Genomic DNA, 22,472 nt, shown 5'->3' with positions numbered 1-22,472 from the left:
TCAAAAGATTGATGAGGAACAGAGATATTTAAATGTTCTCAAACTACTTCCCCTTTAAACACTCATTAATTATGAAGTGAAAAGGGCACATTACAGAGAGAAACCCAGCAGAAGCTCCCTTCAGAGGTCAAGGTTAACATCACCACTACTGGGTACACCTGAAACTGATGTAATGTTGTACTCCATCAGTACTTAAAAAATGTTTTAATGTTAAAAAAAGAAAAAAGAACACTACCAATAATGAGACCTATCAAAATTGTTGGTCACAACACAGGACCACTTCTGTGATACTCTTGCTAAAAACATTTAATCTGTATCTTATAAGGAAATGTCAGAAAAACCCACTTTGAAGGACATTCTACATGACTGGAATTTACTCTTCAAAAACTTCAAGGTCAGGAAAGACTGAGGAACTGTCCCAGACTGAAGGAGACAAAGAGACATGACAACTACATGCAATTCATGGACTTGAGCAGGGTCTTTTGCTGTGAAAGATACTGTAGCCAAGGGAAAGACTTGAAAGAAATGTGACGATTAAATGATAAAATGTGTTAGTGTTAATTTTCTGACTGTGAAGGTGGTATGGTAGTTAAGGGAAGGGTACTGACACGTAGGAAATAAAACATTTAGGGATGATGGCGTAATGTCAGCAATTTACTCTCAAGTGGTTCTGGGAAAAAAAGTTGTCTTCAAAGTGGAACTTTTCTCTCATTTTAAGATTGTTCCCAAAAAATAAAGCAAAAATTAATCAATATATAGAAAAGGTGAGAAGCCTCAGGCAAATCTTATTTTCCATGAGGATGGATCTATGAATCAGTGTTTAAAATTACATATAATACATTTCATGACACTATGGCCATTATAATACATCCAAACATTGATAGTAGCTATTGCCGCAGAGATCAAAATGCTGTCTGTCTAAATCCTTCGTTTCACATATGGTGATAAAAATTGGAAAATACAAAAAAGCTGTCAATGTATACACCTAAAGTATTCATGACAACTTGGTTGTGAGGTGTTGTTTAAACAGCTGATATTTGGTAGTTTGAGCATGTAAAACTGAATAGTGCTCATTTTCATTCACAAAATCTGCTGGATGGAGTTAGCTAGATGCTAAAAAACATGATTAAAATACCATATATGGTTGCATTATCCACATATGATACAGTTTCCTTTAATAAAGATTTCGGCATGGGGTTAATGGGAAACAATTAAACAATATGCAAACAGACCAGTAAATAATTTTTTACTCTTTATGTTTCAGATCGTATAATTTTTCTTCAAAATCTGTACATATTTGTGTGACGTTTTCAAAACTAAATCTTGACACAGACTTAAGTCATCACTAGATCATAGAAGAGAAGACAATCTACAGGATTCAGATTCAAGTTCAGCCTCAGCTGGAAAGAAAAAAATAATTATTATATTCTTCATCTAATATATAACTAAGTGTATGTGTTAAGAAAAATGGAAAAGTTTATATGTGACTACAATACACAATATGACGTTACTAAAATATAATTTGCCCAAGGTTGCTCGCTGAATTATTTTCAATCCTGGCTAAATGTCAGTTTGGGGTTTTCTCCATCTTCATTCATTTATCCAACAAACATGTGCTAAGTTAGTATGGCAAACACTAGAGTAGCAAAAGGAAGATGACACAGTCCACTTCTGAATGATTATATTGTATATATGAAAAAAATAAAAACAGATAAACAAGTAATTTCCATTTAGAGTCATATATACCATGACAAATATAAAATAGGACAGTACTGAAACACAGATGAGACAACCAAGTTTTGTGTCAATATCGTACGCTTTTTGGTGGCGGTAATATTTAAGATGACATCTGAATGACAAGAAATAATTATGCCAGATAAAGGGAAGGAAAGATGCAAAGACAAGAGATGAGGGAAAACATTTGTGGAATTAGAAGTAGTCTAGTTTGGCTAGACTCTAGAGCAAAGGGGCAGAATCGGGTAAGGAGCAAGAGAGAAGGCTAAATTATTAGGCAACAACTAAATTGATCTGGGTGTTTTTATTCCCACAAAAGAATTAGGGAGTTTCTCTCCTCAGGGCAAAAGGTAGAGAAAGGACAAAGTCAATGCTGGAGATGGAAATGTCACCCAGCAGGTGACAGCTGTAGTTACTGTAATGGCTTGGCTAAGCATTACTAGATGGGCCTGGGTAATGGATCTTATGTCACTAGCAAGAACACGAGGAGTTGATGAAGCCCAGTTTCTGACAGTAGTTTCAGTGTGCAGGCTGACAGTTCCACAGGGATGGCAGAGGAAAGGAAGGGGCGAGCTGGAAATAAAGGGAAATATCTGGACCTCTGAGATTTTTAACAAGCTGTGGAATGTGATGAATAAGTGAGGAGTGAATATATACTTTATCGTGAATGCTGATGCTTTCAAGTTTTCATTCGGTATGTACAAGAAAATATTCAACGCAGTATCTATTATCCAAATGTTATAGGGATGTCATTTACTATTTACAGTTTATCTCACAAATCAATGCTATCTAAATTGAGCTAATAAAATTTGGAAACATACCTAATTTTACTTCTCTAAGTATATGTTTTTCCAACTCCTGCTGTATCTGAAATATATCAAATATTATTTATAGTATTAAAGTTAAACAAGAGACAGTATTATAAGAATGATAGACAGTGTATGAAATGTGGCTTTTCAATAATACTTTTAGAGACTAGGCCTAACTTGTACATTGCATAAATACAAAGATAATCACATGCATAAAATAAATTTCTATGAATTATAATTTTAGATATTGAATATATATAATATACATGACTATTTAGATTAATCTGATAAAAAGTGCATCTGATATTGAATAAACATAATTTCAGAAGGGTGATGTTTGATCTGAAAGGTACGAAGACTTAAACAAGTCGTGTTTTACACCGAACGTGTAATTTTGCAATTTTTAGAAAAACTGCCCTTTATAAAAGTTTAATCAGTTTTTCATTCCCTTAATAGATTTTTCCTTAAAACGAGCTTTCCATTCTTGCATGTTTAGAAAATTAAAATCTTAAAGTCTGTTCTAGGCTATTAATTTTTCAGCACAGAAACTTAAATACATAAAATGATGAAAGCGGTACTGCATTGTTATGTGAAAATTCTACTGGCAACAAAAATTAAAAGATTTTGCTGACTATATTATGAATGAAACATTTCTTTATTCATATGGACACGAAGATTTCATAAAATCTGCCTGAATGAAGGAGAAATATGAGCCAGAGCAAGTTTTCAAACTTACTCTCTGATTCCTGACTTTCAAGAATTAGTAACAACGAAAACCATGCATAATCCTTGCATTGTAACTTGGTTTCCTTTCTAGCTATTAGGGCCATTTTTGAAACATTCAGCTAATTGTACTTATAGTCTACTTAGTTATGTAATGTGAACCAAACTGTATTACAAGTAGCTCCATCTACAGCGGTCTTCTTTAAACGTTTCTTATAAAAGGTACTCTCTCACTAAATGTCCAAAACATGGTTTAAAATCATATACTGAACATGATAAACACTGTGGTGATAATGAAAATGTGATATCCAACGCCTTTACAATATGAGATGTGAAGACAAATTTGTCGACTGACGTGTTTCCCAACATTTTCAGAGACTGTTTTCCATATCACGTTTCTGATGCTCGCATGAGAGACGGGCTTATGTAAAGCTTGCACAGCTCGAGTCTTCATCCCTCCTGTAGATGGGCAGCTCCGTTTGTCCTTGTTTTAGATAGTACAGTTTCATGCAACTTTTTCTTAAAGAACGATTCGAGTATTTGAAAATATTTGGCTATGAAAGTCATTGATTTAGTCAGTCCTTAATTTTTCATAAGGGGCAACAAAGGTTCAGAGAGATCATAGATTGCATAAGGTCACAAAAACACTTAGAGGCAGGCCAGGAATGTTCTTTGTCTTCTTACTGAACCTAGAGTTCTAATCCAGCTTCTCCTTCCTATTCAGGAAAAATACATCCATTTTTAAGTAGAACTCAGAGAAAACGAATATGGAAAACTTGGACATATAGCTGAATAATGTTTAGTCATAAGGCAAAAAGTAACTTTCTAACTAAATTACAAACTTTAAAGTCAGAATCAAAATAAAGGATCAAAATTTAATATTGTTAATCAATTCAGAGCAGGAACTGTGCTGAATTTAGAAAGCGCCCATTTTTTAAACCATAAGACAGGGAACTTGAAGGAGAAAATCTTTAGTTCAACCAAGCAGGCTGAAATGTAGAAAATTCTTTCTTAAAAGAGCTCTTCTTTTCCTCAAAATAAAACTTGGTTTTCCAAAAGCAGTCAACTAATGAACCATCTACGTCGTGGGGTATCTATAGCAAACTTTAAAACACAAAACGGATTTCTCTTTACCAACTACCATATTTTTCTGTCCAAGCTCACACCATCATCACTGTGTAAGAGGACTTTCCAGACGTTCTGTAGTGATGCTGAGGACCTGTCTCTGCATCTGGACGGAGCACTGCTCTTTTCTCTCTGATTCAGCCTGGCACAACTCGGCAAACAATGCCCCACAAGGGAACTACGCATCCCTCGGAACTACAACGTGAAGTTAAAATAAGGTATTTTTCGATTTATCTAGGAAGACTAAATCATAAACACCTCTTTCCCACCAAACAAATTAACCGAAGGGAAAACTTCCACAAAAACCTTCTCTTGCATGGCTTCTGCATGTACATACTCTTTCATCTTCACCTTGCAAAATGATACGTTACCTAAATATTCTGCTGTGAACTAATGAGAACATTTTAAATGTGCATCATGCTTAACAGGTCATAGAAGTGTTGACATTCATCTTCTTTGGTACCCAGTCGTCCAGTTGCACCCCTTCAAAGCACTTAGGCCTTGTTCGCCGAAAGCTCATCTCAAAATCTTTACTTTGCTCTCTTATCATTTATTATACTGAAGCCGAATGAAGAAACAAAGTTGAAGCCTCATTTTGCACAAGTCTATGTGATTTATCTCTGCAATGAAATGACCATAGAAACACCATCAAAATCATAAACCAATGGGCATTGATCAAAACGGATATTTTAGGGACTGACATCAGCACCATGGCAAGTGGGACAACACCTTTGCACCACCCCTTAAATCTACAACTAGTCAGACACCCATAGCTCAGCAAAGGTCCCTCTGCTCAGCACACTAGGATGCCTAAAAGATCCACAGATCAGTACTGGGAAGTTGGGCTTCCTGGAATGTGTAGGGGAGGCGGGCCGTGGGGAAGGACAGGGACAGGCTCATAACTGCAGTTCCGGGCGGGCAAGGCTGCGGTTCCAACCCAGTCAGGAGTGCTGGAAGGGTGGTGGGTGAGAGAGGCAGCTGCGGCATCCACCCGCTTTCCTAAGAGTCCAGATTCCTCCCCAGTTGCAGTAGTGCTCTCACCATTAGAGAGACCAGTAGCAGCAGCTGACAGGCCTCCAGCCTCCAGATCAGAGCGCAGATCGGCCAGTGGCCTTAGGGAACCAGGTAGCAGGTCCAGGTGAGGCATGAGGTGGTGCTCACTTACCAGCAACCCTGCACTGGCCACATCCCCCACCCCACTACCCATGGTGGTGATGATGATGGTGGTGGTGGTGGTAATGATGGTGATGGTGGTGCTGGTGGTGGTGGTGCCCCGAGATACCAGGGACCTGGATACAGTGGCAACACCTGTCACCCTGGCCAGGAATCATAAGCCCACAGATAAGCCCCGAACCTGGACCCAGGAGGTTCAAGGAGCACAGGCAGGCGAGACAAAACACAAACTGCGCTATAGCACCATCTACTGGGGGGCGGGTAGTAAAAAAGACCTCCAATTATCAAACTGCTGAATTGCTCCAATCAAGCTACCTAAGTAAGAAAAGTGTTCATTTCCCTAATAGCTAGGAAAGTTAAGCATCATCTCTTTATCTGTTGGCCATTTGTATGTCTTCTTGAGAGAAACGTCTCTCTAGGTCCTCTGCCTATTTTTTAATTGGATTGTTTGTTGTTGTTGAGTTGTATGATTTCTTTGTGTATTTTGGATATTGGCCCCTTATTGCTCAACTTCTCTAGCTAGTAGGAAAACACAGATTGAAACCACAATAACATATCACTGCACACCTTCTATTACAATGGCTATTATCATCCAGACAAGTTACAACAGTGTTGGAGAGGTTGTGGAGAAATAGGAAACCTCATACACTGCTGCTAGGAATGTCATTGGTACAGTCACTACAGAAAACAGTATGGAGGTTCTGAGTATTTACCCCAAAATGTGCACCCCAATGTTCACAGAAGCATTAGTCATGGTGGCCAAGATATGGAAACAACCGAAGTGCCCTTTAATTGGTCTCATGTGTCATTTAAGGTTGATGTTTTCTTATTGATTTTCTGTTTGATCAATCAGTAGGTGACAGGGTATTTAGGTTCCCCAAATGATACCTGGGCTCTAGTGAGTTTCTCCCTTTAGCTCTCTTAGTAGTTGCTTTATATATTCTGGTGCTCCTGATTGAGAGCATCTGTATTGTATTGATAAATGTTATGTCTTCTTGATATATCGTCTCCTTTATCATTATGAAGTGTCCATTCCTGTCTGTCCTTACCTTTTTTACCTTGAAGTCTGAGAAATTAATCTTTTTAGTGTTATGAGGCCATCTAGCTCTTAAAACGTATTGATCTCAGATTCATTTAAATACGAAACATTCATACATGGTCAAGTGTATAAATGCCTATCATTCACTGATGCTTAAGGGTGAAAAAACTGGTATTTAGCAAACCTTTAAAATTATTATAAACTATCATGAACTAAAATCAGACAGAAAGTAAGCCAAAGCATCACAAAGTATACAACTGATTACTGGACAATGATATTTGATATCAAAATTGAAGGTGGCTTTTCAAAAAAATTTAAAAGGTGTCAGTTTAGTTACAGTTATTCAATAATGTGAATGAGCAGTAGCATCTCTTGAACATGAGAGAATTTGGGATTTTATTCAATTTATGGAAAGAATTGAAAATTTTGTCTTATTTCTATGTTAGCACATATAATTATGACTTTTACTTGCTGTGCACTAGTCAATGAAACGGCTCAAAATTTCAACAAATTAGAAACAAGAATTATAACAGAAAATTGAAACCCAAGGGGAAAAAAAGATAATAACTAACCTTGAACAAGTAAGTCTCCATGCTATTATTTGAAGTCCATGGGATTGAAGCTGAAATTTCCAAGTTTTCTCTCTGAGCAGGATTTCTATTGAGCATGAAATTCTGAGTTGCAGGACAAGGTGGCTCCCGGACCAGCCTCGTATTAAGAGTGCTGAGTAAAGATTTGTACTGCTGTCCCATCACATGAAGTTTGATGCTCATCTCTGCTAGCCTTTCATTAGCCCTGTGAAGATGGTCAAAAAGCACATGCTTGGTGTTTCATTTTTCCCTACATGACTTGCATTTTTGAACTTGCCATAATCCCCCCATTAAACAGCATTTTATCAGTGAAAATATGTAGGAGCAGACCTACTATATGCCATTGTAGGTTTACAAGTGTTCTAAAGAAATACAAATGTTTCTAGGGGGGATTCCTAACTAACAATCAATTCAAAGTAAGAAGGGAAGAGAAACAGTTCTCAGTGATGAGGACGGCTTATCAGGTGATACTTGGTGCCTTCAGGAATGGCTCTACTTAAGACACTCTTGAGGGCGCCATTAGGCATATTTAGTAAACCAGTTTAGAATTAAAAAAAAAAAAAAAAAAAAAACAACTCTCAAAGATGTTTCCAAACAGACTTGGTGCTTTCCCCAACCTTGTACCATGCACTCGTTACCTTGAAGTAATTAACATTTTGGCACTGGACCTAATTTTGAGCAGCAACCTCTTGGGGAGACCAGATAGCCTAGCTGGTGATCGAAATGAACCAAAACAGCTCCAGAGGCAATTTGTCCATAATATTGTTACCAGAGCATTGCAAGTGAGATCTGACAGTTCTGTTCTGCACACACCCCCTTAGGCAGGCAACCTTGTTATTCTTTGGCCACTTTGTCAATTATAGGGCTCTTCACCCTCATCTTAACCTTTCCCAAATTAACATGAATACGTTTATGTACTTTAGAAAAACTGAAAAAAAAGATCAGTTGTCCAAGGCGTCCCCTAGTGATAGTAACAAAGATCACAATCCAAAAAGTGCACGTGTCAAGGGTCAGAAAGTGCAGAGCACTTTTAACCCTTTGAGTTTGAGTTATCGTCAAAAATATAGTTTAACTCACTAATACTTCTGTTTAGCAGAATACTGACAGAAAATTTTATAATAATATTACCAACTAGATTATAAAGCTTTAAAACCACTTAGCTTAAACATTAGTAGGTCAAGTTAACTACATGAAAATATTAAGTGAGAAAAAATACGGTCATGACAAACCAAAAGTGAAGGAGAGATGCAAATTGTTCTGGACTACCATTGTCAAGGAAAGTTCATTTCCTGACATCATTTGGCAAAATTATACTGTTTTGTTAGTTTTCACTTCCTACTAATGCCATGAACCTGACTTGATAAAAATTATGTTAATATTTATCTTTAGAGGTAAATTCATGAGCTAAATCAATTTTCACCGATTGCCCCGTTTTTGGCTTACTTGTCTAGTTTCTGTGTCAATGAAGCTCTAACTTGTAATTCCTCTAGGTAGAGTTGCTTATCTTTTCCCAAGTCTGTTTTATTAGAATCTACTTGAGAAGCTTTCACTTTGGAGAGTTCAGGGTCCAGATCTTCAATTCTGAGTTCTATGTGACTTCTTATTGAAGCATTATCATTCTCTCATAAATGCAGTAAGTTTCATGAGATGTTGCTTGTGTCTAAAGCACATAAAAAAGATACATTTTTGAGATAATTATAATCTGAATAATTACACTATGTTTGTTTTCTTCAGTTATGAGTCAATGATACCATGAGAAACTATCAAATTTTAAAAATTTAAAAATTTGACAATACAACATAATAATCTGAGAGGATGGTACAATTTTTAAATCACAAATGTTCCTTTCTTCCTAATAGTTTTGTTTTACATAGCTAAGTCTTAAAAATGAAATAATTCTCTAGGAAGAATCATTCTCAGGGAACCATTTAGTGTACTACAATGAAAACTGAAATATTTAAAAAGAGAAGTAGCTGCAATTTTCCTTCCCAAAATGTACACAACAAATGACTACTAAAGAGAGTAGATAAAACTCATACAGTGTATGTATCCGGAATGTCATTTGCTGTGAAATGAATTAAAGACTATTAAAGATCAATACATTAACCTGTAAAAATAGGTCTACTTCTTTGAATTTTTTGGCTATTTCCTGTCTGACTCTCTCTCTTCAGGCTCATGTTTATACTGCTCGATTTCACTGTATTCTACCATATTCATTTGTATGTGATTTTGGAGAATTACTAATTTTCCTTCCACATTTTTATTTTCATTCTTCAGTTCATCACATTTTGTTTGTATTCCTTTCAAAGACAATAACTGCTGTCGAAGAAACTGATTTTTTTCTTCCAGAGGTAGACATTCGGAAGATACAGTTTCCAGTTTTGCCATAGAATCAGTAATCTGCATGAAAAGAGAATAGAATTTGGTGAAGAAGGAAGTTGACCGAGAAGAGCCTAACTCAAAACCAGTATTGACTTCTAAAATAAATCTAGTTGCAATAAAATGTTACGTGCACTGTGGTGGAGTCTTAGAATGGGGAAGCTCGAATCCCCCAGAATCAAGAACACAGTTAAAACCACCAGGAGTTGCAAAAAGGCATTCTCTGCTGTCATTGTCTTTGCCACAAACATCTGCATTTGATTCTATACACTTTCTTGTTTGACTATTTTATGTCTTTCCTCCATGAAATGATAAGTTACCTCCTAGTAGAAAGTCTCTAACTTCTTCCCCCATCTTAACTCTCCATAATATTTTTAAAAATTTTTACGGATCTCATATAGAGTTATTTAGGCTTCAGTTGATAAATGTCTCTCAAATAGGACTTTGAAACTGAGGTTGTAACTAATGAATCTCATAAATATGGCTTCTACTGCCATAATCCCTTTACCAAACTACAAGTGTTTTAATGTAATTTGAATTGCATTCCACAAAGAAATCCTTCCCTGAGGTAAGGAGAAATTACACCTCCCATTACAAAAGTTTAGTGAGAAGATTCCTGCAAATTGTTAAACACAAAACTGACTAACTTTAATCGCGGTAAGTCATAATCCTTTATTACATTCTACACAATAAGAGGACATTCTAAAGAACAAAACCAACAACAACAACAAAAATCTTGTGGGTATTCCACATGATATGAGTTGAGAAGAACTACTTTCCTTTAGATACAATGATTATTTGAGAAAACAAGGAGCATGAATGTGGTATTTTAAAAATATGTCTACAAATTCTTTATTTCTTCTCCATGAATTTCCCTCTCCTCAAATATGTGCTGGCCTGAGTATGTAACTTGTTTCTAGAGACTAGAATTATGGCAGAATTACTGTATGACTTCAATGTCTGGCTTGGAAAATGTGATACAGCCTCCATCGGCCTTTCTCTCGCTAGGGAAGCTCAGCCTTAGAACCCAGCCACCATACTGTGAAGAATGAGTCAGCCCAAGACACACGATACGTCCTCGTTTTGATTGATGTAAACTCCAGAACTCCAGTTTACTGATATATAGAGAAAACCGTGTAACTACTAAGCAGTACAGGCCTCCCCTGTCACTCCTGCCCTCCTCTGTGGGAGGGGCGACCTATGATTTAAGATCAGAAGGGTGCATCGTGAGCCCTATGTTGGAGCAGTGAGGTAGATGCACCTACCAACTGGCTTCCCTCTGTCATTGTAGCTGGGTCCATGCAATTTCATTATACAGATATACCTACCAGGGGAAATGCAAGATTGTGTGGATGGCCCTTCTTGTGGCCGAAGAAATATTGGAAAAATTTTTTTCCTAGATTTGGTATAAAATAGTCACATTGTGTTAGCATACTTTCATACAAGTAACATGGAAATATGTTGATAAGGAGTCTTCTGTGCCTGCAAGTATCAGGAGTTGTCACTTTACAGTTTCATACAGGAACCTAGTAAGGTATCAAAATTTAAACATTTGTAAGCATCCCCCAAAATGTTTGAGTTTATACAAAAATAATAAGAGATTTTCTGTAGATTCCTATAGAAATGAGTTAGAATTGTTAGCTACCGTAAGGTCTACCATGTGAATCGAAAATTTAACAAGAGACAGCTTTCAACCAATTCGGTCACCTTCGAGCTCTACTATCTCTAGAAGGTTGTCATCTCATGAATCTGCAGGCCAAACCCTACCTGGGTTAAGGTATTTGATCCACTCAATGTTGATCGAGGTGGGGAATCTGGATTGGGAAGAATGTAATGGGAACTTCATGGGAATTTTTCAGAGATTATCTTAGTCAAATAGAATTTAATAAAGCCTGGAATGTTGAACTAGTGATAAAAATGTTTCTGGGGAATCTTTAGAAACTATTTGTAAATACAGCTACTCTTTTAAAAAGTTCTGTATCGCATAGTATTTTACATGTAAAAACCTGTGTTTTAAAAAAAAATCGGTGATGTAAATTTCAGAAAAAAAATGATGGCAATGCAAAATCAGTGTAAGCCGTTTTAAGAAAAGTCATTGTTTTTGAAATCTGTCCTGACTGGCATCAGGTTTACAAACTACATTTTATTAAGCTGTCTAAACATATTACTCATGAACTCATAAGGAATAATAATTTAAAGAAAGAAGACTGTATCTCTAGATCTTTAAAAATAATTGTCTTTAAAAATGATTTTCCCAGTCTGAGTATGCAAAGGAACAACTAAAGAACTATATCGAGTTAAAACGGTCTCTGGAATGTAGTTTGGATCAAGAAAAGAAGAAAAATGGTGAATTAGAAAAAGAAATTACTGGGTAAGAGTTTCATATTTCAGATTAATTCAACCATTAATAAAGATTCAACTACAATTTTACTTTGTTAAAACCTAATTACACGTGTATAATATATCTGTTATTCTTATAATTAAATTATTTTATTTAAAAATTTCTTTAGAGACAGCATAAGCCTTTTTGAATGCTGAAATAGTATACCTACTCTTATAATTCCTAAAACAATGACGCAGTGCCCTTTGCATATATTGTAATGGCACTTTACAGTGTCTCCCTTGAATTTTTATTTCTGTGAGACATCTTTGCTCTCTTTGGCAATCTTTCCTTCTTTCATAGTTTTCTTCTCTTCAATATTCAAAACATGTAATGTCTAAAATCCTGTCTGGTCTATGGCCATGCTACCCTGAGCAAGCCCGATGCCGTCTGATCTTGGAAGCTGTGCAGGGTCGGGCCTGGTTAGTAGTTGGATGGGAGACCACCTGGGAAGACCAGGTGCTGTAGGCATAACAAACAAAGAAACAAACAAACAAACAAACAAATAAGGGATTGTAAACTGACAAGGTCTTTGCAATCTGTGAGGTTAACCGAGGGTTGTCTCGCCTAAAAATAAAAAATGAAAAATAAAAAATAAAAATTTATCTGTGTCACGGTTTAACAAGATAAAAATTATCTTGATTTGGCCCATGGTTTCTTTCTGCTTTTTTCAGTTATAAAATGTATTTTACATACAAACATATAGATGAGTTCTCAAAGAAGAATAAGATGAGTCTCATGGTTTTAACATGCAAATAAAAAAATAATGAACTCTTCCTAATGTCTGGGAAGCCCCTACATGGCTCTCTGTTTGTTTAACTGCTGAAAAAATAAGTTTGTTTTCTGATTCTTATCAGTGTGTTTCCTCTCATTTAACTGTCTTTCTCTAGGTTGTTTTGTATCCCCTTCATTTCTTTAACATTGTAGTAGCAAAGATCTTTTGGTACAAAGTCTCGAAGAGACTATTTATTATACATCATCTCTCTCTCTCTGATTTCCTTTCTCCCAAAGAGCTGACCTTTCCTTTTGCCATTTGCTCAGACTTTAGAGTTTTCTTTCCCGCTTCTCTATTTTGAATGATCTCTTGTTGGTACTTTCTTTTCTTCTTATAGACTGCCCTCAGTAGGTAACAAAATGTATTTTTGTGGTTTTTAAAACTTTCAGATACAATTATGCTTTTCTTCTTCACCTGGGATACTGATCTATGGCATAGAGTTGATATTCAATAATAGGCTAATATGCTGTATTAACGTTTACAATAGCGTTATAAGAACCATGTAGTTAGCATCTTAACAGCGTTTCATATGTCATAAAATCATGTTTCAAATATTTGTTTATTTTATATGATAAATTATAATATCTGTTTAATAACTATTAAATATTTACTCTTAAAGAATTTGACTTACTCATGTTATACTTTTCTGCAGATTTAAGAAACTCTTAAAACTTACAAGAAGAAAGTTAGATGAATATGAAAATGGAGAGCTTCGTTTCCCTGGAGATTTAAAACCCAATCACATTGAAATGGATATTCAGATTAATATGTTAAAACAGAAGGTAATTTTAAATCAGTTTTGGGAACCCAAAATCACTTAATTTGGAGAAATAGAAATCACTCAATGCTTTGAGCGGTGTCATATAGATTTTCCTTTTACTTTTATGGACAATATCAGTGAAAAGACTGTTTATTCTGTGTCATTTTTCTGTAAAAAAGGCATACCGTTAACTTTCCTGTGTCTTAAACCCTGGCTCGGGATCTAAAGCCAAGAAGCACACATTTACATAACCCCAAAGCATTAGCACGTTGTTTTTTTGTTTGTTTATTTTGTTTTGGTATCAGCTCTATTGAGATACAGCGAACAAACCATGCAGTTCATTCTTTTAAAGTGTACCATTCAGTGACTTTCGCTGTATTCAAAGAGTTATACAGTCATCATCATCATCAATCTTAGAACATTTTCATCTCCTTAAGAGTTACCCTGCACCCTTTTGCCTTCCCCGTGTGCCAGTTTCTCTTCCCCACTCTTCCTAGCCCCAGGGGACCACTACTGGTTTCTCAGTCTCTATAGAGATGCCTGTTCTGGACATTTCAAATCTGTGGCATCGCACAATATGGAGTCCTTTGTGATTGCCCTCTTTTATTTAGCATAATGCTTTCAAGGTGCATCTATTTTGTGGCATGTATCATCAGTACCTCATTCTGATTATTGCTTAGCAATATTTCATTATATAGAGACCACATTTAAAACATTTTTTTCAACATTTGATGGACCTTTGGGTGATATCTACACTTTGTCTATTGTTAATAATGCTGCTATGAACATCATGTTCAAGCTTTCATGTGAACATATTTTTTTTTTTAAATTTAATATTATTATCTATGTCTACAGCACCTGGGTTTTCTAGGTGGTCTCCCATCCAAGTACTAACCAGGCCCTACCCTGCTTAGCTTCCGAGATCAGAAGGGATCGGGCTTGTTCAGGGTGGCATGGCCATAGACCATTGTGTGAACATATTTTCATTCTCTTGGGAATATACTTTTGAATGAAATTACGGGATTGTATCTTTAGCCTTCTGAGAAACTGTCAAACATTTTTTCCGAAGTGACTATATTATTTAACAATTTTTGATATGTCTGTCCTTATTGCCAGTATCAGATCAACTTTTATAAGATCTTTTTCCAAGTCATCTTGCGTATGCCCAGTTTTATGGAATCATAAAAAGTCAGTGTAGTGAAATGACTCCACTTTTGTGGAGATTTTTTGCTTCTTGATAGAGTCTGTGGCCAGCTTATGCCTTGCTGACTTAGTGATATGATGGCAAAGTGGGCTTACAAAGTAAGCTTATTTCTCTTGTTTCCCCTTTGTTCAAATCTTAAGTCTCAAATCAGTGCCTCCCACTTCACTCCCATTTCCATCAAATGTTGGCAACAGGATTTGTTGAGTTAATCAGCCATTTACTTCATTGTGTTTCACTCATAATCCACAGACTCCTCCATAGATTTCACTGTCTAGGAGGGAGATTAAATGTGGAATCTCTGTTTTCCTTTCTCTAATCCATCATCTTGTAATTCACAAGTAGATCCTCTTTTGACCTGGTTCTTTTGTATATCATTGGTGCCAGTCTTGTTCTTGGCATAGATCCTACATTCTCAGAAACTATAGTTCACTGTATCTTCTTATTTCACTTAAATAGAGATGCATAGTGGTACTTTGTAGCTTAATACATAGTTAATACTGTCTATATTGCAACTGATATAAAGAAAAAAATTTCAAAACACAGCTGTTAAAAATCGGGTTGTGTTTAATCATGATACGTTAATAATTTACATTTAAAATTTCAAAAGCAATTGGTATGAAATGGAGAAGCATTGTAGTATAACATAAAACTGAGATGTTTTTACCTTCCCATACAAACAAGGTTGAAGCAAGGTAAAGAAGAAATTGTATTTAAGTAGTGCCAAAGGACACTATATTATTTTTACTATTGAGATTACAAATGATTCCATAACATTCTCTATTTCTTGACCAAGGAAAAGAAAAAGATTGAGTGTTATTAGATTGATTCATAAATATTCAAGGCTGCCTATCTCTTTTAGAATTTCAGGTCATTGAAATCAGGTAAAAGGTCTGATTTGGGCATTAAGCTATGTCTAGTTTTTCAACTACTATACTGTGAATAATAGGTCTTCTTGCCAGTCTCCCTTATCCCTTAAATTGAAAATTCTAAGTTTCATACCTGCCTAATTGTAATTGAAGGTAACCCTAGAAAAAACTTTTTATGTCTTTCCTCTAGTTTTCTGATTTTTTCTCATTAGCATTGTTTGTCAAAAATTTAATCTCAACATTTCTTAGATTTCAACTTAAAGGAGAATACAGGCATAACTCAAAGATGCTCCGGGTTTGGTTTCAGACCAAGCAGTAAAGCGCGGATCACAATAGAGCAAGTCACAACATGTTTTTGTTGCCCGGTGCATATACAAGTTATATGTACACTATATTGTAGTCTATTAAGTGTGCAATAGCATTGTGTCTGAAACAACAATATACATACCTTAAATATAAAATACTTTATTGCTAAAAAATGCTAACCATCATTTTAAGCTGTTGGAAAAATGGTGCCAATGACACTTGTTGGATTAACGGTTACCACAAAGCTTCAGTGTGCAAAAAAAATAAAATAAAATAAAATAAAAAAATTTAATGCAATACCTGGGAAGCACAGTATAGCTTAAGTTCAATAAAACAGGGTGTGTCAGTAATTTCCACAATATAAGTTACATTTCTTATTATCTCTTCTTTACTCCCAAAAAGGTTTTTTGTTGTTTTCTAACAAACTCCCCAAAGTTTCTTGGCTTAAGTAAACAACATTTGCTTTGTTCACAAATTGACACTTAGGTAAAATGTGGCCAGGACAGCTGCCTCTGTTCCCATATCTTCAGTTTGAGTGGCTCTCCCGCTGGTGCCTGGTATCATTTGAGGGTTGCTCACCATCATGTCTGGTGGTTGATGCTGACGGTTGGTTGGAACTTTGTCTGGGGAAGACAGCCGGAACATCCACACTAGAACACCTGGACTCTCATTTGGCCCAAGGTTCCTCACTACATGGGGGCTCAATGCCAAAGTTAAGCAGCCTGAGATACAGAGCCAGCCAGAAGCTGTGTTGCTTCTTCCGAACTGACCTCGGAATTGACACAGCATCACTTTCACTGTATTGTGTTCATTGGGAACAAGTCACTAAGCACGACCCATATTCTACTTTGCATATCGAATGAATATTATAAAACATATGGACACATTAAAAACCAGCTTAATCTACCCAATGGCTACAATCGTTTAAATTCCACATAAAAACTACACTGATCCCTACCTAATATCCCTAAAAAGTCTCAATTATTGTGGCATCAGGGTCTGGCTCTATTCTAAGAATTTACCATCTTAATCAATCAGGTGTAGGTGGGGCTGGGGCACCTGGGTGTGGTTGCTGGAGTAAAGCCCCTTGAGGACAATTCCTTTTAATATGAAGACTTGAGAAGCAAAGAGTCAAGTTATCTGCCACCCACACACCCAACATTCTGCTAAAGGGTCTAAAGAATCCCCTTTGGAAATGGGAATGGGAGGCACGTGTGTCCGTGTGTCCGTAGCAATTCTGAAATGCAGCCTGGTGCGGCTGCCAGTGCTTTGATGAGGACCTAGTCCTAGCCATGGCCCTTTGCCGTACCCTCCGAGCACTCTGTTCTGCTCTTTTCATCAGAAATGACCTGTGCTTGGTTTTCTTGTCTCAGCCTGCTTCCTCCCTGCAGAACATCTAAAACTCACAGTCCTCTTTTTATTTTGTATTGTCTTGGTCTCCTTTAGTCCAAGCAGGTTTTTTTGCTAGTAGAGGTCTCTCAAATTTTGAGGTGTTTGTGAATTTAATTCGGATTCATTCCACTAGAAAAGCCACCCTCACAGATCGGTTTGAGTTAAGCTCTTCACCTCTTGCTTCCTGTAGCTGTTGAGGACAGTGCTTTTGGAATTGTAGAGTCTTAAGATGCAGAAAGGAATGTGAAGCACCTCCTTATCCCTTTCCCAGTTTTTAACAGAGGGTTTTTAGAGTCTTGTCTCCATAATTAGACCACGTCTTCCTGGAAGCATTCTAGATTTGATCTTAGCCCAGAAGCCATTTCTTTATTTCAGCATGACTTGACAATTGGACATGTGAGAGAGGCTGTATGAGGGAAACACATATTTCAACCCAGTAAGTCTTGGTTTCTTTATAGGTCATAGTTTGTTTGTTTGTTTGTTTGTTTGTTTGTTTGTTTGTTTTAAAGCTTATCTTTCTCTCTGGTTTTACTTTGAGATGCTTCGTAGCCAGGGTCCCCACTCATCCAGGTTTTGGTGTCATGTTCTTCCTATGCTTAGAAGCCCTTGCTGTCAGGCTCTTCAGGGGCCATCAGACCTCCACTAACCATCTCTAGAGATCTTTTTGGTGTGCATTCTCACACTTCTTTACATCTTGTGAGGTTCTAACTACTTCCTTGTCCAGAGGCATTCCTAGATGTGTTTGTTTTTTTGTTAGAGGTAACACACCATTTTTAATATCAGTATCTGTGCCAGGTTTTTATGGCTCCTCAAAAACTACCTGAAAACCTAGTGGCTCAAAACAGCATTTATTTTCTTCACAAACCTGTAGTTAGTCGAGGCTCAGTGAGGCCAGCTCATTTCTTTCCCACTTGACATCAGCTGGGATGACTTGGAGCTGGGACCCTAGAATCATCTAAAGTCTTGTCATGGATGTGTTTGGGAGCTAAAGCTGGTTTCTGTCCGGGACATTAGCTGAGTCCATCTCAGTCAGAACAAATATAGGAAGACGGACTGTGTGCCTGTGGCTGATTTATTGTTCACAACATGCTGCCTGGATTCTCAGGGAGCGTCCCTAGAGAGAAAGAAAGGCAGATGGAGACTGTATCACATTTTCTAACACAAACATAGAAGTCAGACAGTGTATCTGCCATATTCTATTACTATAAACCAGTTAGTTACTAAGGTTAGCAAGTATTTAAAGGGAGTGTTAAAGAATTTCTTAGAAGTGTCAAAGAAAGTATAGACAGACATGTTTTCAAAAAATGAAATCCATTCACCTTTTCTTATAAAATAATAATTGACTCTAAAGAAAAATAATTTTTCCCAACTCTATCACTGAAATTTCAACAAGTTTTGTTGTTGATATTGTCTTTGTTATGTAGTATGGTCTCTTGTTTTGTGGAAAGTAACAAAGGATTACAAGATAGCACTGTTGAATTAAGACTTCTCCCCTCGCCCCCCAAAAATGTGGGGATCATCTCACTAAATTTTCACACTGGGAGATGCGATTTCTCCTTAATCCTGGGAATCGTTCTTTCTTGCCATGCAATTCAACTTGGCATAAAATATTTGTAGTTCAGTAAAAGGCTTATGGCAGTAGAGTCCATAAGATTCATTAATGAGATTCTTATTTTCCAAGGCATTTATTGACTGAGGCCTAAAGAACTCAATATAATATCCCTAAAACTTCTTTAAAATTTATGGAGTGTTCAGATGGGGAAAGAGGTGAGAGACTCTCCATGAGGTGACTTACAGTAATTTTGTGCAGGAAAGACACGAAACAGTCATGCAAGCACTAGCAGAAAAGCAAGTGCAGATGTTGCATTGCAAAAGTGATGACAGCAAAGAAACGATTTGTGTTCTTGATCCTGATTAATTCGAGGTTCCACCTTCTGCCTCTGCTACAGTACAGATCACATTTTATCGTCACTGAATTTATTTCAAAAGTTGATACTAATTTTGAGTTAAACTATTCTCCATCTACTCTTATCATAACCAAACTCTCTTAACTTATTCACACAGATTGACGATCTAACAGCAAAACTGGAAACTTCATCTTTAAAATGTCTACGTCTGGATGAAGAAAATCAGTTGCTTCGACAGGAGTTAGTATCTATGAAAGGAATACAAAAGAAATGTGAAATACAAGAGAATAAAAAAAAAAGTTGAAACAAGATTTAGTAAATCTCAAAAGTCATATGGAAATGAATATGGTAGACTACGGTGAGGTAGAAAAGTATAAACGGGAGATTGAAGAAAGAGCAAGACAGGAAATAGTTGAAAAATTAAAAGAAGTCAATCTATTTTTACAGGTGATTTATTGTGCTTTAATGTACTTTAATTTATTTTACTGCAAATAACATTTTTTATATATGTATAGTACGTGTTTCTCCAACTTTATGGCAATTTGTTTTGTAGATGTCTAAAAGGAGGATGGCATTTGTTTCTCTCTTTAAATATTTCAGTTTTCATCATTATTATCTCAAAATTAATCTTTCAGAATGATTCTTCTAGAGAATTATTTTATGTTTAAGAGTCCTTGATATAAAACAATACTATTAGGAAGAAAAGAAAAAATTGTAGTTTAAAAATTACACTATACTCTTGGGATATCATTATATTGTTCAATTTCTAAAATTTTAAAAACATTCTGTTATTCGAATTGTCCAGTGGCATGAGTCATTGAAGAGTAACTACCGAAGACTGATTCAGCTGTATTTTCATAATTCAGATTTAATTCAGTTGACACTGTTGATGAATATTTAAACTTCAACTTTTTTCACATTTAAATTTATACTCTGAATCATTGACTCAAATTTAAAAGGAACAAAAATCATATAATGATATAATGTATTTTTTTAATTTGCTTTTAGGCACAAGCAGTAGCTCAAGAAAACTTAGATCAATTAAGAGAGAATAATAATACTTCAATGAGAAGTGAAATGGAACGCAGAATTAAAGATCTAGAATCTGAACTCTGCAAAATGAAAACTTCTCAAGAAGAGTCTAATAAAGTAGAACTGGAAAAATATAAGCAACTCTATCTCCAAGAATTGAAAAGTAGGAAGTCATTGGCAATTAAACTAAACAAGTAAGTCAAAACATAGGATCGGAAAAAATACATTTAGCTTATTGCCTCTAAAGCATAATTTTTATCAAGGCAGGTTCATAAGATTAGTAGGAAGTGAAAGTTAAGTATACTTTTGGCAATAGGTTTTAGTACAAGAACTTATCTTTACAATGTTAGTCTAGGGCAGTTTGCATCTCTCTTTTGTTTTAGGTTTAATGTGACTGTATTTTTCCCTTGATGTTCTCTTATAGTTAAATGATCTACTAGTCTGTAAGCTGTTTTGAAGCTTTCTAATTTAGACAGTGATATTATTCTTAGAAACTTTTCTGTCAGAGTTTCACTCCATAGAAATATTAATGAGTTTGACCATCTTTTTGGAAGATAATAACTTAAACCCAAAAGGCAAAGTGCTCTGCACTTTCTGGCTCTTGGTCAATGTACTTTTTGGATTGTGATCTTTGTTACTGTCACTAGAGGGTGCTTTGAGACAAACTATCCTTTATAGATTTTCTACAGGACCTAAAGGCATATGTGTTTAATATGGAAAGGTTAACATGGGGGTGAAGGGCCCTCTAATTGACAAATTGGCTAAAAATAATGAGGTGATCTGCCTGAGGGGGTGTGCGGAGGACAGAAAGGGCAGATCCCACCACCCGTTCTTCGGTAACAGTGACATAAGGTAATTGTCTCTGGAGCTGTTTTGGTTCATTTTGATCACCAGCTAGGCTACCTGGTCCCCCCTAGGGGTTGCTGCTCTGAATTGTGTCTAGTGCCAAAAGGTTAATTTCTCCAAGGTAATGAATGTACGATACAAGAGTGAGGAAAGCAAGTGCTTGGAAATATCTTTGAGAGATTTTAAAAAAAATTCTCTAAACTGGTTTACTAAATATGCCTAATGGCCCCCTCAAGAATCTCCTAAGTACAGCTATTTCCGAAGGCACCAACTATCACCTGGTAAGCCGTCTACATCAGTGGTCCCCAAACAGTGTGGCACCAGAGACCGATGCTGCAACGAGAATCTAACGGCTGCTGATCTGAGGTGGAGCTGAGGTGATGATGCTAACACTGGGGAGCGGCTGCAAACACACATGAAGCTTCGCTCACTGGCCTGCTGCTCACCTCCTGCTGTGTGGCCTGGTTCCTAACAGATCGGTGACCTACACTGGCACTGGTTCACAGCCATGATTTGGGGACCTCTGGTCTCCATCACTGAGAGCCATTTTCCTCCCCTCCCTACTTTGAACTGATAGTGAGGAATCCCCCTAGAAACATATGTACTTCTCTAGAACAGTCATAAACCTACGCTTGTATATAGTAGGTCTGGTCTGATACATTTTCAGTGTTAAAAAGCTGTTTAATGGGAAATTCCATTTACTATGATGGCAACTTAAATGACATTCAGGGAAAAATTAAATTCTGAGCATGTGTTTTTTGCAATCTTCACAGGACTGATGAAAGGTTGGCAGAAATGAACACCAAACTTCTCGTGAAGAAACAACAGAACAAATCTCTACTCAGCAGTCTTCTTATGAGGCCAGTCCTGGAGCCACAAGGCGTTGGAAGTCTTAATCATGGTCTCATAAGCCATAGCAATCTTGCACCAAGAGCAGACTTGGTGACTCCTGTCTCAACCCCACGGACTTCAAATAATAGCCTGGAGACTTACTTGAGCAAGGTTGGTTATGTTATCTTCTTTCCCTTGGGTTTCAGATTTCTTAGATAATTCTTGTTGTTAATTTGGTGAAATTTTCAGTTGTTTCCTTGACAAATGCACACTAAGTAAAAGTCATAATTAAGTGTGGTCATAAAGAAAGGAGACAGAAAATTTGCAGTCTTTCTGAATTCCCTGGATCTCTCATGTCTAAGAGGTACCTACCATGAACTTTATTCAGTAAATGTATCTAATCAGACACACTATCAATGTCTTGAAAAGCTGCCTTTAAATATGGTTTTAAAATGAAATCATATTTCCTAGTACAACAGTGGTATACTTTGAAGTGATTTTGCTCATTTTCTAATTGATTTTACTTTGGCTATGATTCATAACAATTTAAAAATTTTGCTGCACCTCAGTTATTTCACTCCTAAGCATTAGTGAATGATTG

The 22,472-nt window shown here is 36.4% G+C and overlaps 2 protein-coding genes, 1 non-coding gene and 1 pseudogene across 3 annotated transcripts; 2 read left to right on the top strand and 2 right to left on the bottom strand.

Annotated features, from left to right (window-relative positions):
• Positions 1-1,260: 1,260 nt before the first annotated feature.
• On the bottom strand, positions 1,261-10,858 carry LOC118607694 (ankyrin repeat domain-containing protein 26-like). The gene is given in 6 exon segments (XM_036226385.1): positions 1,261-1,400; positions 2,556-2,601; positions 7,176-7,398; positions 8,637-8,812; positions 9,435-9,593; positions 10,838-10,858. Coding segments are annotated over 6 exon segments (765 nt in total).
• Positions 10,859-12,304: 1,446 nt separating this feature from the next.
• Positions 12,305-12,423, top strand: LOC118609120 (annotated as a pseudogene).
• A 1,910-nt stretch (positions 12,424-14,333) lies between these two features.
• LOC118608877 lies at positions 14,334-14,452 on the bottom strand. Its single transcript, XR_004953217.1, has one exon. It is a non-coding gene; the product is annotated as a 5S ribosomal RNA (ribosomal RNA).
• A 5,762-nt stretch (positions 14,453-20,214) lies between these two features.
• LOC107518762 (ankyrin repeat domain-containing protein 26-like) lies at positions 20,215-22,147 on the top strand. The gene is made up of 2 exons (XM_016160762.2): positions 20,215-20,388; positions 21,814-22,147. Exons 1-2 carry the CDS (start codon positions 20,228-20,230, stop codon positions 22,088-22,090), a joined length of 438 nt encoding a protein of 145 aa, XP_016016248.2. The 5' UTR covers positions 20,215-20,227; the 3' UTR covers positions 22,091-22,147.
• The last annotated feature ends 325 nt before the right edge of the window (positions 22,148-22,472 follow it).

This window comes from Rousettus aegyptiacus, unplaced genomic scaffold (genome assembly GCF_014176215.1).
Source record: "Rousettus aegyptiacus isolate mRouAeg1 unplaced genomic scaffold, mRouAeg1.p scaffold_m13_p_10, whole genome shotgun sequence".
Classification (NCBI taxonomy): Eukaryota; Metazoa; Chordata; class Mammalia; order Chiroptera; family Pteropodidae; genus Rousettus; species Rousettus aegyptiacus.
The sequence above is the reverse complement of the archived record's forward strand: the minus strand, read 5'-3'. Positions and strand labels throughout refer to the sequence as shown.